Below are 20739 nucleotides of genomic sequence, written 5' to 3'. Positions count from 1 at the left end.
TCAGGTTGTTTTTGGATGCGTCTGATGTTGTAAGTAGTGTTAGCTTTTAGAAACCATGTCAAAATAAGACACGGGAGGGGGGGAAAGGTGCAATGTGTGTGCCTTAGCACTCCAGCATGGGTGAAATCTAACACTGGAGTATTGCCACTCATTTCAAAAGGGCCAGGATTTCACCCTATGTGATCCAAACTTACAAAAATCTTCTAAAGGATTTTGAATAATACAATATTATGCAACCTTAAACATCTGAGGGCCAAACATGTCGTTTTGAAAGGTCAAAAGGATAAAACTGGGAGCAGTTGACTACCCTGCCCTACTCTCTTTACATTGTGTAGGCAGGGCTTATTCAAAACCTCCACTTTTAAAATCCCAGGGCACACCTCAGTGGGCATGTTGTATTCATAAGGCGGTACAAACCTTCTCCCTAGTTCAGCTGTCCTTAACTTAAACCCAACCATTTAGGGCTTTGGGCCAGAGGTTACACACCAAAAGAAAAATCAGGGCCTGACTCTCGATGACTCAAACCCTTTAATCGGTGCTGGAACACTTCAGCGCTCCCTTCAATTTTTTTTTTTTCTTGGCACCAGGAATTTATGACCCAGATTCTGGGACAGTGTGCAGCCCCATCCCACCCCTGTGAGTTAGGCTATTCACTGAGCTTCCCTCTCTGTGCTTCCTGTGGATCCTAGCAAAGAGGAACTAGAATGAAGCACGCTGACCTGTCACTGAAGTAAAGTCCTGACACGGGCTGAGGAGTTTCAATAGACGAGGTACTCGAACAGGAAAATTTATGCCTCCTTCAAAGCACCTTTAAGCAACCAGAACAACCTTAAGGAAATATGGTAGAAGGCTCATTTAGAAGTGAATTTCATCGCTTCCTGGATGGTTTTCAGGAGGTCTGTTATGGAATGAGCAAAAGGAGAAGGAATGACTTTAAGTGATTTTGGAAAAGGGGACCGTGGTGTCAGGGGTGTGCAATGCAGCCAGCAGACTTTCAGCACAATGAGAAGCATTAATTGCAGAAGATTTGCATTTTTTAGAGGACTTTTTATTCATCATATTCTGTTAATTGTTTTGTTATTTGTCCTTCTGAGAAGTCAATGCATGCTAGCAGATAGAAACCCACCCAGATGACTTTAGGAGCTTTTCTCTATGAGTTCATCAGATGCAGGAAAATACCATGTAAACACGCACAAAATAGGAAGAACTAGCTGACTTCAGTATTTTTAAGTTTAGGTGAAAATGTCATTGGGATTATCTAACAAATAAACATAAAACCCTCAAGTTATTTCAAAACATTTACTCAACAAAGAAAGGATTAATCTTATGTACAGGGAAACTGCAGAAATCACTTCTGTTGTCTGGATAAAACATTAAAGCAGGTGCCAATAACGTTTCTAATCCTTAAATATCTCAGCAGTGCTTCAAGTTCTCAATTTCTGTATGTCTGGTAGCATGGACTCCACCTACACCATAACCATGAGTCAGAAAAAGTACAGTGCTTCACAGCTCAAGTAGGGAGAAACTTTTCCTTGTACATGTGGAACAGCGAGAACACACTATTTTTTTTAATTCCCTTTAGTTGTGAAAAGGGGAAAAATATTTTGACTTGTCGTTACCCCTTTACCCCTGGCTGGTATATTTCCCTCTTTGATGAAGAAAGGTTTACGTTGATAAAAGTTTACATAACATAGCAAGTGTCAACCGCACGTTATGTAAAGACTAAAGCAGCAGCGTCAGCACTGGGACAGGAGTACCTCAGGCCAACGCAGCCAGCTACCTGACAGCCAGTTCTGTTAGGGGCTTGGTTTGTCCCAGGTTAATGTTACTAAATCAGTAACATTTAACTGTGGGGCTCTGTCTCGGCCTCACCCGTTCTTTATTGCGATGCTTGCCACGGAGGTAATGCCTACTCGTGTGGGAGGAGAGACTCATTTACCTGACTACAATCACGCTACAGCACCTATCTCCAACTGGGATGCCGTACGTCATCCGATGTTGTTAGTAGCCGGGGGCTGTTTGTGCCATCAAGCCGTGCTAATGCGACGCAGTAGCCTTGTGGTCGAAACTACCAGGATAAACACAAAAGTAGGACCGTAAAGTACCGGCCTCGGCCCTCTCTCCACGCTGGAGAGGGCACGGAGCCCCCCTCACATCACCCCTCGCAGGTAGCACGTCCCCTCTACCCGCCCGGCCGCCGCCCGACCCTTCGCTCCCCCAGAGGCACCCGGCCTGTCTCCCCCCGGCTGCTCCGTCAGGCGGAGAGACGCGGTGGCTTCGCGGAGACAAAGGCCGCGGGGAAGTGCGGGGAGCGGGCCGGCGGGACCGGAGGGCGGGGGGGGGGAGGTGGTGGAGGAGCGGAGGAGGGGGGGCAACCGGCGGAGGGAACAAAGAAGCAGAAAAAAGACGAGAAGAGCAAAGAAAGTTGATACCGGCCTCCGCCACCCCTCCCCGCCCTGCGCCGGCCTGCCCGGCCGCCCCTCGTCGCCGGCACCCCGCTCCCGCCCGCCCCCAGGACTTTCGCAAGGGGGGGGGAGAGGGGGTCGGCGCAGCCGCGAGGCCGCGGTAACCTGGCCGCGGGAGGGAAGAGGGCCGGGTACCCTGACCGGCATCCCCCTGCGCAGCTCCGCCACCCGACCCCCAGCTGGGGCACCCCGCTCCCCCGTGCCCTCGCGCCTCCTTCCTACTCAGCCCCGCTGACCCCACCCAGGCCCCGCACGGCCTCCTCCTTCCACCCCCCCCCCCCCCCCCCCCGCGCCCTGTGCTTCCCTTTAACGCGCGCTCCCGCCCTCGGCTCCTTCCCCTCCCCCCCCCCCGGCCCGGCGGCGCGCAGCCTCCAACGGCCCCCACGGGCGCGCGCCCGCGCCGGCCCCCCCCTCCTCCCGCCTGTCACTTTCCCCCTCCCTCCCCCGCCCCCTCGCCGAAAGCGCGCGCGCGCGCCCCCGCCCACCCCGCCCCTCCCTTGGCGGACCGCGAGCGCCCGGGCTAATTGGTTGGCGAGGGCGCGCGCGGCGCCGGCCGTGCGGGCGGGGGGGGGTGCGCGCGCGCGCGGAGGCGGCGTCGGGGACGCGCGTGCGGCAGGCAGCAGCTTCACTTCTCTTCGGGCAGTGGGGGCAGGAGCGGCGGCGGTGGGAGAAGCAGCAGCGGTGGCTGCTGCTGCCGCTCGGAGAGAGGGGCGAGGGGGAAGAAAGAGGAGGGCGAGGAGCGCGGGGGAGCAGCGGCTCATGGCTCAGTGAGTGGCTGCAGCCCCTTCCCAGCCCCGCGCCCGGCCGGAGTCGGGGCGACCGCGTCGGATTGTCCCGCAGCCCGTGCCCAGCACCAGCGAGAGAGAGAGACCTGCGCTAGCCTGCAGGTAGCAGCGGTTCCCCTCCGCCCGCCCCGTCCCTCCCGAGGTACAGCTCTGCCCCGGCTTGGGTTCCCGTCTGCCTCCCCTCCTCCCGCCCATCGCCATCCCTCATGGCAGCCCCCCCACTCCACCCCCCCCCCCCCACCCCGTTTAACTGCCATCCTTAGTCTCTACCTTCATCCTTCATCTCCCCTCCCCCCTCCGCATCCCCCCGGCGCTTCCTGGTACCCCCTTCCCCCACCTTGTCATCCCCGGCAGTGCCCTTTCTTAGCAACAGTCCCGTCCGCCTCCCCAGCCCCGTCGCGCCCCGCCACCTCGGCATCTCTGCCAACGCTCCCCCCTCCCCCAGCTTCATCCATCCCCCGGTCATCGCTCCAGCCTCCATTGCTCCTCAGCACCCCCGCACCCCTTCAGCAACTCTTCCGTGCCCATTTGTCCTGCTTGCCCCGCTGCGGGCAGGAGCAGCGGCCACCCCCGTTCTACGCCCCCCACACCCCCCCGCCTTGGACCTCGTCCGCGCCGATCGCGTGGTCCCCGCGGCACTCGCTGCGTCCCTGGGTCGCTCCAGCACCGGCGTACCCCCTCCCCTCCCCCCGGGCTACACCATCCCCCACACCTCCCTGTTCCAGCAGCGGGCTCCCCGGGCTTAAGCCCTTTGGGAGGGGCACTTCCTTCCTCCCCCCCCCCCCCCCCCCCCCCCCGAGCGCCCCGAGGAGCCCCCGCAGACCAACCCCCTCCCTTCCCTCGTGTGCCCCCGGCGTCTTCCTCTCGCAGTCTCCTCCTCCTCCTCTCACCGGCTGTCTCTTTACTTCTCATCCCGGCCGCCGCCTGCCCGGCTGGGGAGGTGGAGGGGGTGGGGTTGAGCGAGATGTGTGTGGCGTTTGGGGGTGCCCAAACCTCCCCCGCACCCCCACTCCCCCGCGGTGCTTCACGCTGGGTCTCCCCGACGGGCGGGGGGAGACGGGTGAGTCGCGTGTGTGTGCCCACCAGCGGCAGTGGGGCTGTGGAATCCCGGGGCCGCCGCGCCGTGCCGTGCCTTGCCGTCCCCTCGGGCTGCCCCTCTCGGAGGCAAAGCCTGCCCGGCCAGAAACTGGGCTCATTCTGCGATGTTTTGGTCCTTTTGCCCTTTACGGTTCCTAATGAAGATGAAGTAAGGCGGCTGCTGCTGCTGCCGCTGCTGCTCTTCGTGGACCCTGCAGAAATATTCAATTTATCTTGGCTTATAGGAAATTAAGACCGCTTTAGAAAGACATCATCACTAGCTCCACCGCCCTTGGGACCCATCTGCACATCGTCAGGATCTCTCTTGTCCCTGACTGCTGTGTTTTTTGTGGGGTCTTTTTGGGGGGGCTGGTGATGGTGATTGTTGGGGGTTTTTTTGTTGTGGTTTGGTTTTGGTTTCGGTTGGGTTTGTTTTTTTTTTTTCCTTTTGAGGAGGGAGGGGAAGGTGCCAGTGGATTTATATGACAGAAGCAGGATCTTTTGGATACTCTTCGCTTAGAATTGATAGTTGTAGTTACACTTGTAATCTGTGTCTCTGCTGAATCATCTCACGTTAAAAGAGAGACTTCTAAGTCCCCCTTTCACTCTGTCCCCTGTCCCCCCCTGCTCATTTTTCTCCGCACAACAGCAGGGAGGTTAGCAACCCCCGTCTGAATGTAGAATAGCCTGGCAGCCGGGGACCTGGACATTGTGCCGCTTTCACTCCCTGTGCCAGTCGCAAACACATTTATGGCTGTCCAGATTCGAGGAGTATCTTGTGTTTCCCCTGTGTTCCTGGCAGTGAAATGTTTTCCTAACAGTGTCATCCCCACGGTGCTTCTCGTGTCTTCCTTCCCCCCCTCGCCCCTCCAACCCAGTTCTCTTACTAGTTCATGTGCGCATTTTGTCTTTTAAGTTTGACCACATTTGAAGCCTCTGACTTCAGGCCCTTTAAAACACACTTTTACCAAGGGATTGAACCTCCCTTGAACTATGCAAAATTCCTGAAATTGCAGATGCTGAGGAGAGGGCACGGAAAGAGCTGCCTAGATGTCAGAAAGGGGAACTGAGAGACAAGGAGCTGGGAGGGGGGGAAACCCCAAGCGACTAGCCAGACATCAAATGACAGATTTAAGCATTTCCCTGTTGTAAATGCTGGCGTTACATGTTATAGTAATTATATGCTCTGGGCTACTGTTAGTGTGTTTGTCTGCTGGATAGTAACCTGAGCTTGTAAAGTGAATACAGTTGTTTTTGGATAATGGTAATATTTATAACTGAGATTATTCTCAGCCGATGTCCTATGCGTATAGGCTTTATTAAACATGCTTTTAACTTTGTGGCCTGTGGCGTTAAAGCCTGTGTACATTGCGAAGAGGGGTTTTCCTCTTTAAAATTAGATGTATTAAGCAAAGATCAGAACTAAAATCTAGAGTAAATAAAGGCCATCAAAAGTGTTATAAAAAAGATGAGATTGTATTTTAGCTGTATGTAATAGCATAGAAATATAGAAAATAATAATAGAAAACAGGTACCTACTATCAAAATCACGTTATAGTTATTAAATGTATATTTTGTCTTGTCAGAATGGGATACTTTTGTGGTTTATTACCTCAAAATCTTCTGTTTCTTTTATCTTAAAATCTGACAACCAGGAAGCAAATACCTAAACATTAACCCATGTAAATATTTGAATTATGTTAAATATAATGTTGTAGCTGTACTGTAGGAAAAACTGTTCTCTAAGAAGGAACAATTTTTGTATTTTAATTTCAGGGCTCAAATTATGCACTATTTCAGCAAGTGAGGTGTTGTGTTTTTGTAGACTTTTTATATGAATATATATATAAAATATTATTTTCCATAATTAAATCCAAAGTGCAGGTTAGGTTGATTGAAAGAGACCTAGTCCCATATCCATCACTTGCTATTGCTTGCTATTTCTTCTAGCATCTAGACATTTTGAAGGGGTGCCATGCTTCTAGATTTCCTTTTCAGTATAACCTCATAAATTAGACAAAAAAATAATTTAATTCCTCCCCAAGTTATTTGAAATGTGTCAATAATGCCTGAGAAGATTAGTTCTTCCACTCCACAGCATGTACGGTGTGACAGAATTAGATCTTGGTAAGGCTCTTGCAGAATAGGAGTAAATTTCTTTTCTTACATGCAGCTATAACTAGAACACTTGGGGCCTTTTTAAAAAGCGTCCTTTTCAGCATAACCCTGTTGGCATTGATGTTACTTTACTTTGCCTTTCCTGTCTCTTTCTATAAATACGTGCAGGGAGATGAACTTTGTTTAATCCACTGAATGAGCACGGTTGAATCTGAGCCTGCAATCTCATTATTCTCCCTTGAGAGAGTATTAAAACACATAATAGTCAAGGTGAATAGTTTTGTTCTTAATTGTGACGGTGTCTGTACATAGGTAAGAGGAAAAGCAAGTTGAAGTTCAGAGCAATTTAAAACTCTTTGTGTATGAAAGAACAAATTCTTGATTCAGACAGATTTGATCAGAAAACCACCCATATATACATGGGGATTGTGTGGGTGTAAGCAAGTAACGTTTGGGCCTGTGTGCTTTGAAGGTGGTTCTTTTATTAAAATCTCTAGAGGAGGATATATAAAATGCATATATAAACTACAGGTTTGGAGTTAATGGAAAGACCTTCTGGGTTTGGGGTATTTTTTTCGGCAAAATTTTCTACCGCTCATTGCCACCACATATGCTAATTCAGTAAGAGTTTTTCATGGACATCTGCCTTTCGTTAGAACAGTTTGAGAAGTCATGACAGCTGTTAACAGTGGGCTTGTAAGTCCTCATCTGTCTGCATATTGTTAAACTATTTAAAATGAAGGAAGAAATGAAAATAGCTAACTAGTATCAGAAGCGTGCAAATAAAGCATTAACTTGACTTCTGAAATAACACTGAGGTCTCTTGTCGCTCGTGTTCTCTGACAGCTTTGTTGCCTCCTGTTGCCTGAACAGAATTCGTCAGAAAAAAGAACCCAACCCCCTGCCCTGTATCCTCTACCAGCGTGGTTACCGCTCTAGAAGTTTACTGTTTTAGTAAATACAAACAGTCCTGTGTTAGTGCCTTTTGGTTCTGTGAACATTTCCATCGAGCACGCCAAGATGTGGATTTTGTAATGTGGAAACCCACATTATAGACTTGGAATGGGCCCACAGATTTATTTCATGTGGGGATAACACAGACTTTCTTAAGACAGTAATAGCTCTTGGTTTTTAACAAACCATGCTGGATTTGAACTGGTGGCATGGTGATGAGGCAGCTAACTCACGATACTGCTGAGCAGTTGAAAAAAAATCATTCCCAGTGAGTGGTAGTATATTTGCAGAACTGCATGTCCCACTTAACTAGAATAGCTTATGGTTTTCCTATCTATAAAGGTTTATTATTTATTTGGTATGGGGCTTAAAATTATTGTTCAGGTGCTTATGGCAAAAGTCTTCCGTACTAACGTACTGTAACACAAGCATTATGTATTGAGACAAAGACATAAATCTTGTGTATTATCTCCTTAAGGCATATGAGAAATAGTATTGGGTAGTTTCTTCTGAAAAAACTAACTTTTGCTGTTTGTTTTTTTTTTTTTTTTGTCCAGTGCAGCATCTGCCATGTCTACGGAGGGGCAGAGAGTTGATGACAGTCCAAGCACTAGTGGAGGCAGCTCTGATGGAGATCAGCGTGAAGGTGTTCAGCAGGAACAAGAAAGGGAGCAAGTTCAACCCAAGAAAAAAGAGGGTAAAATATCAAGCAAAACGGCTGCTAAACTGTCAACTAGTGCTAAAAGGTACGTTGTTCTTTCTGTCCATTTATTTTCCTTTCTCGTTTTCATCTGACCATCAGATGTATGTATTGACTCAGTATATTAATTTTCTTATTGTTTTATTATAGCATTACTGTTTGAGTGTAATAGCCTTTTGAGACAGGTCACAATAATGAGACCTGTATACTTTTTCCCCTTTCTCTGACAGATTGGCTCTTTCACATGGCTTTAATAGTAGCTTGCATGATAAAAGCTGACATTTTTTTATTGCCAGTAAAACTCAGACAGTTTTGTAGCCTTATAAAATATATCTCTGTATGTGTATGTATGACTGATGTGGAAACTTGTCAGTGTAACTTACAGTTAATTAACCATAAACATTTCAGACAGTTCAGTAACTCAGCATGTTAGGACTACCGTAATACCTATTGCTGCTAAGTACTGTGTTTCCTTTTCCCAGATGGTCAGGTCAGAAATATTTGAGCGAACAACAAATGCATGTTGGTTTCATTACTTTAAACTGTGGTCTGATTTAATACCCATTTATTTTCCTTCTCTTTTCTGCTTGAGAGGAAAGGTGGGTTTGTAGGGTAACTATTGAAATTGTTTTATGCTCTCATGTCAATCTCCAGATAATGATTGTCTTGCTCGGACCAGATAGGAGGAATTTACAGTTCAGCCTTGCTCCATAAGTACACGTAGGGGTGGTTAGTCTAGGCAGCAGAATTCAAATGGGATTACAGTGACTGAAGTTAAAAAACACTTTTAATCTGACAAGAGACCAATTCTGCAGACTGTCCTGACGCAGAATTCCCAGCCCCTGTTTCTTTGCTTATGCAAGGCTGTGTATAGTACAGGAAAACCTGTTGAAGTTGTACCACCATGTGCTTCTGTGGTAAAGCAGAAGCATTGAGACCCTATTGCTGTAATTTTGTAAAATGCACATGTAGTAGGAGTCTGCAAATACCAGCATATCAATGCATGTGTACATCTCTTCAGGATTAAAGTCTTTGTTTTGGCTTCATCTGTCCCTTACCATTTAAGTACTTTTCTGAACTGAAGTCTCTTCTGTCTTTGCAGCAAGGTACTGTCATGTTTTTCTCCTGCCATAGACACCTTCCTTAGAGCAAGCCTTTCTTGTTTTTTTCTTCTCTGGTGAAACGTGTTCTGAAGAACCACTCCTGCTATGACACTATTAGGAGATTATCTGGTCATATCACTTACAGGATGGCCAGCAAAACTTGCCTGTATTTCCTTTTATGGCTAAAAGAGGGGGAAAAAAAAAAAGGAAAAGCGGCTTTCACTTCAAACTATGATGTTATTCATGTAGTTAATCCTCACAGCCATTATGGATTCTGGCCTTCTTTTCTTTTTGTCTGCTTCCTGCAATTGTTTTATTTTGTTGTTTTTTGGGTTTTTTTAATATTAGGAGTATTGGACTAGTCATGACTTTTAAGGTCATATAAAACCAGTTTTTAATATCTTTAGAAAAAAGTCTGTGTATTTGGAACTTTGTACAATGCTTAATGTAATGATGCCACAATTCTGACAAGGGCCTGTGGACACTATTCTATTAAAAAATTAATAATGATATGTCAGAAATTGGTCTATTAATCTTAGCTTTGTATCTTCAAAGCTTAGAGCTTTTATCAACATGCATTTCATAGTGATAAAATTACTTAAACCTTTTAAAGTTTAATCATATCTGCTTATGGTTCTGCTGAAACTAATTATGCCAGTTGCTGACATCAGTACGTTTGCCAGTTAGACTGTAAAGCCAGTTTTACATGTATACTAATATTGAAGGAAAGCCTTTGATTATGATTTTAAAAGCAGAGATGATATATAAGAGTTCTGTAGATATGTGCACAACAAATAATATTTTTGAAAAAATGTATTTTAGGAGTGCTGGTTGTTACAGCACTTTGTGGAAGGATCACAGGAACATATTTTTTTATAGTAACAGGCATATAAAAATAGTATCATAGTAATTTTTCTTTTTTAGCATGTAGTAGTTTGCCACTGTATTAGAATTGGGATTATATTTCTATAAACATTCTTAATCAGTCCAGGTTTTCATGTTACACGTTTGTTTCTTTGCTTTTTTAATTAGCATCAGTAATGCCTCAAGAAAGGAAAATCAGGGATTAGAGAATACTAAGGAGAGGAGTAGCATGAAGGAAGGAAAAACTGCATAGAGTCCTCAATGTGTGATAAGTATTACAGAAACATTCTGTATAAAATATCTTCATAGTTATATTACTTTTGATCATTAGAGATGAAAAATAGTACAGGAATGTTGTTCCTTACCAGGTAAAAAAAGTGATCTTTTAAAAATCTAAATAAATAAAAGTAATTCAGCTATCCTATTGAAAAAAAAGACTGAATATACAATTAGCAACTTTTTCCTTTCCTAGCTTTTGATTTATGGGTGTTTCTGTGGCATTACTCTAAAGTCACAATAGTTTCCACTGAAGTGTTTCACTATGTAATTCCCCCTAACTCCATTACACTTAAAAGAGTCAGCTCCACTAAAATCAGTAAAACCCCCAAACAACAGAATGTACAGTTGTTGTGGCTTTGGTGAAAATTCCTTAATTCCTGTTCTCGGCTCTGAACACCAGCAAGTTAAGGCAGCACTGGAGCTAGAGTCGCAGATTACAGACTTGATTCAAACCTGAGTTTGGAAGTCATGTTTTCTCACGTGGAAAGCTTTTGCATGCACATGGAATTGTAGTCACAGTATTTTTGGACTACATTATGGTACCTATTGTATCTCTTGGATTAGAATGAAGATTTGTGCATCTCTGTTTGCAATACTGCTGCTTTTTATTTGTATGTTTATGTAGTCGGCTTTAAAAGAATTTTCAGTAGCATTAGGTTTTATATAAATCAAGATTTAGCAATGTGCTGATTTTTGCTTGTGTAGAAGTAAACTGTCGCCATGTCTTATGTATGAATGTACTACTCCTGCAGCTTACTGCTTTCCAAAATGATCTGATTATGGAGGCTCTATGAAACCACTTGAATTCCTATTTGAGTAAGATTTTTAGGTTTAAGATATGGAGCTGCTTCTGTTAGCATTGCTGCAGATGGCATCACGAAGGCAGAATGCCATCAGGCGCCATCCTTCTCTGTTAATACTTCTAGGACTAGCTGCTATACAGGTGTAATAGCTTACAGCATATGTCATACAGTGTACCGGTCCTTCAATTTTCCTCACCCAGAGGGCATCTCCTTAAATAGCAACCTTTCTTACCTAACATGTCAAGATTGAGAAACTCGCTGCATATCACAATTACAGTTCAGACACAGAATTGAATTGCTGTCCTTGAAAACAGCAGGCATCTTGTTACCTCTTAAGTAGCAAATCTTAGCATGACCTTTGGATTGAGAGAAGTGTAACCATTCTTGGCTGACATAGTAGCTCAACATATAAATGTATTGTTTTCTTTGCTCTTGAAGTTGATCGCTGAAAATCTGTCAACCTTTGTGTCCATTCCTGGATGTTTTTTTTTTTAATGAATGTCTGTTCCTACAAGGAATTGTGAATTTTAAAACCATAGTTGTAATATTTTATGTTATTTTCTTGATTGAAAGAAATGGTAATCTTAAGGAGCAGCAGATAGGTGAAAGATTAAATTTGTTTGAAATCCAACAAAATAAAAATATGGGGTTTTCCCCCCTCCCCCCTCTTTATTTCTTGGAGAAGTTTATCACACCACCCTTTTAAAGGAATCTGGGAATGATATTTAGCATATTGAATATGACAGCAAAATATGGAGTGCTTTTTCTTACAAGAAATGTCCTTGTCATTTATTGTGCATCTAGTGTGGAGACAAGAATGTTTCTTTTCCTCCATCACAAATCTACCCATCTTTAGATCAATTTCCTATTCAGTCACAGTTTATGTAAAATCGAAACACATACCAGTGATTGCATTTCCTGGTCTTTTCTAAATAGTATTTTCTCCAGTATGGAGCATCGGTTCACCTGGCTTTTATGGGCAAAGAAGCATGCAGTGTAGAGAAGCAGACAACATAAAAATAGCTCATTGTAATATAGTCTTTTATTTTGCTTCTTCTCCTATTAATCGTATTGGGAAATCCTCTGGCATGTTCAGTTCTCGTAGCTTTAGAGAACTTTAACTGTTTCATAAAGCAAACAACACAAAGTCCCCCTAGGCTTGGAACAGTAGTATATATGTGTCTGTGAGAATTAATAATATTTGAAATCCACAAGGTACTTTCATGTTTCTGAATTTAGGGGCAGATTAACCTTTGCACTATTACTGGAAGGCAACTATGTTTGTTCTTTTCTGTTAGTAAAATGGAGGGGAAAAATATATGTGTATGTGTACATGAGAGAGGTCAAATGACTTCTTAAAGACCAAAGAGTATGAGATCTGACATCACAAATTAAATGTCCTGTGTGTACAGCTCAGGGCTTTGATTACTAGCAAGAGTTTCTTCCCCTGCCGTCACCCCAGTCCCCAATATATAGTATGTAATTAGTTTAAATATAACTGGATATGTAGAATTATTTAAATGAGTCCTTTTTCCTCTCCAACATATCTAAACGTAACTGTACTGAGGCAGAAAATCCAAAGAAAGAGATGCCAGAAAGGATCCTGCAGAAAATGTTTTGTTGCCAGAGGCCACACATTCTCACGGTGAACCCTCTGTGGTCAGTGAAGGAAATGAGGCACGTCCTCTCCTATGCCAGATTCTGAGGGCACCTCAATGGACATGTGAAACAAGTGCCAGAGCAGTGGAATAACTCACGCAGACAAAGGCCAGCTTGCACACCGGAGGTCTCAATCAGTGCAAGGCTCTCTGGGATGTTGTCTGACGATTTAATTGTAACTCTGAATGCTGTGACATGTGAACAAGCTACTGCGTGTCAGCTGCTCTGCAGAAACTGTTTATAAACCTGCTCTCAGCATGAAGGCAAGGTAAATTAAGACTGCAGCGAAAGAGGTGTAAGGTGTATATATTCACTTTAGTTTGGGATGCCACAGTGTAGGAGAATAAACACAGACAACTTGCTGAGGAGCAATCGATGGACATTATTGTATTAATATCTTGTATCTTGTTTGTATAAAAACAATCAGGAATGAAATATCTCTTTATCTTAGATACTTGCACAAGCAATTAGGACATTTGAACATAAATAGAAAGTACCATCTGATCAATTTTTATCTCTTGAAGCGGAAAGGTATTTTGTTCTTGTTTGCTTAATCACAGGAAAAGCTTGAAAAAGGACCATTTTGGTGCTCTTGGCATTAGAAGCTACACATTTTGGGGTTTAACTGGAACAGAGGGAGAAAAGGAGAGAACTCTCTACCCTCTTGTTGCCAGAATGGAAGGGATGTGGATTAGGATTTAGGAGCGAGAATATAAGGATTTTGATCTAGTGGTCAGGCTGCACTTGTCCATCCATTCTTAATTTGTCTCAGACTCATTGTAATGTAATGAAATATTAACTGTTCTTACTATTATATATAAAGCAAAGGAATAGTCCCTGACACAATGCCACCATTCTGTAACTTTCCAAAAGTCAGAGAAAGTAAAACAACACATAAAACATAAAATTGAAAATTTCCTAGGTTTGCTGTGATTTGAATTTACGACAGTAGAAATTTCAAAAACATAGTGGAAATTTTTCACATGCAGAAGAACTATTTTAAGCATCTCCTACACTTCTAAGTTCTCCCTTCTAAAAGGTGTGAACTGTTAAAATTGTTTAAATGGAGTAGCTTTTTAAGAGCAACATGTTTGTTTTGCTTAAGAGTTCACTAATGAGATTTTTCCTTTTAAGAACGTGGTAGATTTTCAGTGTTGCTACAATGACTTGCTGCAAGTATTGATTAGGCAGCCCATGCATTTTTACAAGAAAGGAATGATATTTACTGGGGAAATTCTATGGACTGGACATCTAAATATTTTAGCGAGTAGAAAATACAAATAAACATTGAATTTCTCCTCCTCTACAGGTGTTACTAATATGTGTGTATGTAGGGTTGGAAGGTTAGAAGAAAATCTAAGCACCTGAAAGAGTCTTTTTATCTTTTCAAAGATATCAGCTGTTCTAGTAAACAATTATATACCTCTGCCTACAAACCTTGCTCACCTGTGTCCTAATTATTTCATGTTGTGAATGATAAAGGATTGGAGTTCCTGGTTGGGGCCAATTCCTCTGCTGCCTTTGGTGCATTTATTCATTACAGCTATAAAATCAACTGATAGCGGCATGAGTGGAATTTTGATAGTGGCTATGAGGCTCCTTAGCACGTAAGGTTTTGTTTGGATCTCAACATTATATAGAGAATCAAACTGCTTGTTTTTGTTATATATATCGATATACCTGAATGTTTATTTTGATAAATCATTTTCTTTGCCTGTGTTTATGTGGAAAACAGGCAGCAGTCATTTTTTAGCAAGATAAGTATATATCTGAGGTCAGGCCTGAAGTTTTGGGTTGTGGCTTGAGCACATACCTCAGGAATTTGAATGGTGGTGTTGTGCACGTTTTGTTTCTTAGTGTAGGGAATAACAGGAATAGCCATCTGCTCCTGTATGTGAAATCCTGTGAAGGGGAAGGGAAGAAGAAAATGCTGGGGGTACATTGAATTGTTTTAGTTTTCCTTCCTCCTCCTAAATGTTCGTGTTTTTGCACTGAAGTAGTCTATAAAAAAGCCTTGCATGTCATTTATAGGGAAGGTGTCCATCACAGTCCTACTTATGGTGTCATATTCTGGCAAGTCTTTAGGAACTGTAAACTCCTACAAGTTTCTTTGGGAGCTCTGTAAACTCCTATTCTGCATGTTTAAATTTCTTCAGAGAGGGGATATAGTGGCTCTCATGAAGACGCTGGTATAATGTACTGCCAGACATGGCAGAGGTCAGGAATTCAAGGACTTGTCATGGCAGCATCAGTTTGGGAATATCCAGAAATCCTTCAGTACAAAGTTGTTCTTCCCAGAGGAAGACCTCCAGCAGGATGTCCATAATGAGCACGGTACCGCTGGGTACTGCAGTACTGGACCTGCCCAGCTTCAGGTCCTCATCAGTGACCTGCATGATATGGCAGAACTCACTCTCAACTTTGCAGAGGACAGGAATTTTGGGGAAACAGTTGGTACAAGAAGGGGCAGGGCTACTGCTTAGAGGCACCTTGGTAGGCTGCAAGAGGGGGCTGGGAGGGAAATTCTGACATGCAGCAAGGACAAATGTAACGTCATGCATGTGGGAAGGAATAACCCTTTGTAACAATACTGGCTGGGGAGCAGCTCTGCTGAGAAGGATGTGGGGGCCCTGGCAGGCAATAGTGAGGCAATAGTGGATGCTAACTGCCTTCTGGGCTGTATTAACAGGAGCACAGTGAGAAGGTAGAGTAATTTATATCTCTTTGCTCAGCTCTCATTAGGCTGTATCTGGGATAATGCATCCCTGGTTTTGGGTACACACACCACCCCTCCCCCCCTCCAGTACAAAGAAGACATGCGCTGGGGCAAGTCCAGTGGCAGGTCCCCAGCCTGGCCTGGCAGCTGGAGCGCTTCCTTTTGATGACAGACTTCAGACAATCCAGTACTGAGGAGGTAGTTATGGAGAAGAATGGGATAGGCTCTTTTTGGGAGGGTGAGAGACAATGAAGTTGGGTTTTTTGCCAGGCCAGTATGAGACACATTAAGAAGCTAAATATTTGGGAGAGCAAGAGCTATGAGGCATATAAGGGAAATGGAGAGTGTTTGAGACATTTAATTATTGCGTATGTGTGCAAAGGAGCTGGGAACCCCGACCCATAGAAAAAAGTGGGATTTTCTAGGTGGCTGCCCATGGCATAACTCGTGCCAAATAGAAGGCTTGTTTTTCAGAAAATATTTGATTTTTAGTTCAACATTTACTTGAGCAGCTTCATAAAACCTTCTAATATCAGCTTTCCATAAGAAATAATAAGTATTATATTTAATTTTTATTGATTGCTGTAGAAATGTTCATAAAGTTGAAAGAAATATATTGCAGAAACATCCTGATAATGTTTTTTTTTTTCTCTTAAGAATTCAGAAAGAACTTGCAGAAATTACATTAGACCCTCCTCCAAACTGTAGGTAAGTTCACCTGGATTTTATCAATTTGGAATATTGAAATGGATTATATGGAATGAGGGAAATTGCATAGGGGACTGGGATGAATTTTGGCTATTCCTTTGTGCTGATTACTTAGTAATTTTGGAATAAAAGCTGATAGATAGCGTCTTTGCCCAAGTGTAAGGAATTGATATGACATACTTCCTCGGAACTAAAGTAATGGTGAAAATGGATGAGCTCTGTCATGCGTTTAGATACAGGGTAAAAATCAAATCTTCCTTCATTTGAGGTATTAAATCAATAGCATTTTGTTTGATTCTGTGAAACGTAATCTTGGTGGCAGTTGCTGGTGTGCTTGATTCCTTTTTCTTGCAAATTGTTAACACACTGTGAATATAATAGAGAAGAAAAAACGTTATAGACACAAACTGCTATTAATCTTCCGACTGTGTTTCTGGTGATAATTATGATATTCAGTGGAAACTTCCTGAAATATAGTATATTATTGCGTAGCCTTTCTAATAATGACTTTGCGCTGGCTTGTTGTTGTTGTCAGGTACGTTTACTTTCGGTGTATTTAAGACTGGCTTTGAAATGAGTAATGAGGAAGGCCTAGAAACCCGCGCTGCCTGGTAGCTGGGGCGGCGTGCAGTTGTTTTCAGATGGCTGTCTCGGGCTTCTTATCTGTCAGCTTGACATATGGTCAGTGTTGGAGCTGGTCCAGGGCTGTGCAGTGCTGCTTAAAGGAGCCCTTGCCACCGCACCCCTCGTGGTGAGAGGTCCATCTCAGTGGACAGGAAAAGCTTCCACCCAGTCCTGAATGTCAGCCCATTTCAACTGATGTGGTTAGTACGGTTCGTTCTATTAGCGCAGCAAAGAGAAAGATTGATAGAAATGGCTGATTGCATGCAGCTTTTGTAATGAATCCCTGTACGTTTCGGTATCGAATTAACTAAGCAACTGGTAGTAAAAATGACAGTCAGCTTTATTGTTTCGGTCTCTTGACAAAAGTATGTGTGAGAAAATATTCTAACAAGATTTGATGTGGTTGTACTGAATCTCAAGATATAAGTCAAGTGGCTGTGTGCTAAAGCACTGCCTAGTGAAGTAGCCTTGCGGGTAATAGCGTTCAAAGAGTATTTCAGTCAATTAGGATGAACAGTTTTTTGCCAGATAAAACATTTTAATAGCTAAGCTGTTCTGTCATACTTACGACTGTGTGCGAGTCTTCAATCACATCAAAGCTGTTTCAAATGGCAGATCTTTACTTAGGTGTTGATGACTGATGCCTATTAGTGGATTGATTTGCTGAGATGAATATAAAACTTCAGTCTGTTGTGGAAGAATGCATAAGTCTTTGAACTGAGCCTAAAAGGCTCATAGTTTTTACAGCACTGTCATTTGTTCTAGTTTTCTGAATCCTTCCCTTTGTAACAAAGCAGCTGTTTCAGTATACAAGATACTGTTACTTGATTTTCCTGTGCTAGCAAGCGTACAGTGAGCATTGGCTGTCTTAGTGGAAAGAAAGCCCTTTGGTGACTTGCAGTTTAAAAAAAAAAAAAAAAAAAAGCTGGAGATTTCCTGTATGTGTTTTTTGTGTTTGGGGTTTTTATTATTTACACTAATGATAAAATAGCAATAAAGTGCGCTGTGTGATACTGTTTTGCAAAATCAAAAAATTACATCTAACTTCATGTGTCTGCTGCTTTAACATAGTTCTTAAGATGCAGGATTATTTCATGTTGTGATCTTGATAGATAACCATTAGTAACTTTACTATTAGCAAATATGTTTTTATAGTCGATTCAGCATCACTTCATTTAGTTTTATGCTCTGTTGACATAGTCTAAGCAGTGTTTTCATTTGAACTTCATCTATTTTCTATTATAGTTAAACATTACAAAATAAATACATCATCCAGACATGATTCTTCAGCATAATGAAGAAAGCCAAGCTATAGTAGAGTATATCTTACCCTAAAGTATTGATGTATTTTCTTTCTTGTTTTTAGTGAATTTAGAGCATTGTTGTAAGAGGTGTTGGATTTTGTATAAAACCCCCCATATTTCACAAAGATGAGTTCCTTATAGATGGGGACTACTCAGAATGATTGTGATTCCAGATTACCTTCACTATATGTCCTCTTTTATATGTAAAGTAAATAATGATTGGGCAGTAAGAATGCAATAGACCTCAAAAACTAAATGTCACAGAAGACATTAATAAAAGCTGTATTATTCAAGTATGTGCTCTAACTAGTTATTTGGGATCTTCTGTAGGCAGAATATTGAGCTGTATTGGGATTTGGGTGGAATATTTCAAGATGTGCTGCAAGACATTCCATTAACTACAGCAAGCCAAACTTCAGGTTTGTCTCATTCAGGAAAAAAATCCCAACTGGAACAGTATCTGTAGTACAGTAGCATCCCTTAATGGCATGCTAGGCTACACAGTCAGTACAAGCTCTGAGGGAGTTGCAGCTTCCCCGTCTGCCGCAGCTGCAATCTCAATGCTTCCCCCACCTCATCCCCACGAAGAGAATAGGCTGTATAATCTTCTTGTTTGTCTGGAAGACAAAAAAAAAAAAAAAAAAAGTCTTGCTCACACATGTGCCTTGTAATTGGCAGATTATCACTGCTGTGACTTGCAGCATCTTTCCAAAACTGTGGAAAGCTGTGGATTTCAGAGTTCCTAAAAAATCTGTCACATTTGGCATTAAAAGAAGATTTAATGTTACAAGAAATTGCAGTTTCCTGCCTCTCTAGGTATTGTTGTATTCTGTAGTTTGGGTTCTGAGTAATGAAAAGAGCCCTCTTGACTTCCCAAACTTTGTATCCTTTCTCAGGACTGTGAATGTGTAATGTTCTAAGTGTCAAAAAGTCAAGCTGGGGGACATGTGGGAGTTGAGCAGTGTATCATTGCTATTTTTGGAGGAAGGCATGTCATATAAAAAGCCTGTTATACTTCACATTTAACAGAAAGAACTGGATGTTATTTGGTATGTGTTGTGTCCCACCCATCCCCCACCACCCCGTGACTTTTGTATAGAGCTGTATTTACTGTCAAGGAGAGTCCCAGTGCTAAGCAGGTACATTTATACTTTAAATCTGCAGCATTGTGAAGTTTTAGTTTGTCAGGAGATAGTGTACCTAAATTGTAGGCATTTGCCACCCTTCTCTTTCTTTTCCTGCTCACTGAACTACCAAAGCTTGATTGCTAAACGTGTTGTGCAAATTATACCTTGTAGTAGCTCAAGGTATACCTTTTCTCACAGGCCATAGATCCCTCGTTTTTAAGTATCATTTTCATATATTTCCTTGCTGGAGGAGAGAAATAGTCAGGAATTCTTGTAGCAAAAATAATTCCTTTTCAAACTTTCCATATTTTGGACTGCATCTTGTCCATGACAATAGATTTTGTAGAATGCAACCTCTATTGTCAGCATTGTATACTATTTTCCTTCTCACTGGCAAGAGGACAACATATCTGTGGCAACTTATACCACTTGCTTACATGGGAAAATACTATTTGGAAAGTATTTAATGTATTTTTAGCTTCTTTCAATGTGAGCTTAGCAGCTGGAAATACGGAGAGCCAGCAGAAAGCGAATAGCAGCTCTCTGTGGACACCATTTGGAGCAACTGCTCAAAAAACTTTCCTATTACCTCACTGTTGTTCCCTATCTTCCTCATAAGGTTTTCTTTTGAAGTTCTCTAGCATATTTGTCACCATTCTTTTTTTCTGTGTATTTACTGCAGTTCATTTTATGTGTATACATAGAGGAGTCAATGAGGAGAGGTGCTATCCTGGTCCTTGTTTAACTAACAAGGAGGGACTGGTGGGGAATGTGAAGCTCAAGGGCAGCCTTGCCTGGAGTGACCATGAACTGATGGAGTTCAGGATCCCAACGGCACCAAGGAGGGCACACAGTGGGCTCGCTACCCTAGACTTCAGGCTCAGAAATGCAGTTTAATGGAAAAGTTGACTGGTTCCTGTTCCAAAACAACCAATTTGAGAACCTTACATGTAGTCTTATCTCTTCTATTAATTTGGAATCATTGTATTAATTCTTTGGTTCCTGTACTTTCTGCAAAATTGAGACACAACCAATGTATCTGATCTGAACATTTTGCTTGTGATAACTGGTCACACTGAAAAGACTTTAAAACACATTTTAGCGGGGAGTGATGTAGAGAAGAGCCAAGGGAAACAGCAAAATATTCATCTTGTCTTAGGAGGAGAGGTCATTGTGCCTCATAGATGTCTCTTCCTTTGTCAATGACTGTATGGTGTCCTCTGACATTCCTGTTCAGTATTGCTCTGAGTTTTTGCTGAAACCATGGGGCCATGATCTTCACAACTCTAAGGGGTTATGTGAATTCCATGAATTTAATTACTGTTCTTGAGGCCATTTGTTTAAGCTCTTGCCTAGTGCTACTTTAAAGCTAAGGAGGTGGCACTAATGTCAGGCACAGGAAACAACTGTTAGCACAGTTTCATGGGAAGCCTGGGAGGGAGAAGATTGTCAG

General features: G+C 42.8%; 1 protein-coding gene across 1 annotated transcript in view; it reads left to right on the top strand.

Moving 5' to 3' along the window:
- Positions 1-3276: 3276 nt before the first annotated feature.
- Positions 3277-20739, top strand: part of LOC311188583 (ubiquitin-conjugating enzyme E2 E2) — a gene marked incomplete at its 3' end in the record, with an annotated part of 213741 nt that continues 196278 nt past the window's right edge. Inside the window, exons 1-3 of the mRNA XM_084260037.1 lie at positions 3277-3352; positions 7962-8145; positions 16181-16231. Coding sequence (XP_084116163.1) covers positions 7970-8145; positions 16181-16231 — 227 coding nt within the window. The 5' untranslated portion in view covers positions 3277-3352; positions 7962-7969. The remainder of the gene's footprint in view (positions 3353-7961; positions 8146-16180; positions 16232-20739) is intronic.

This window comes from Gallinula chloropus (assembly GCF_964237585.1).
Source record: "Gallinula chloropus genome assembly, chromosome: 2".
NCBI classification, from domain to species: Eukaryota; Metazoa; Chordata; class Aves; order Gruiformes; family Rallidae; genus Gallinula; species Gallinula chloropus.
Note: the sequence above shows the minus strand (reverse complement) of the source record. Positions and strands in the feature narration are given on the sequence as shown.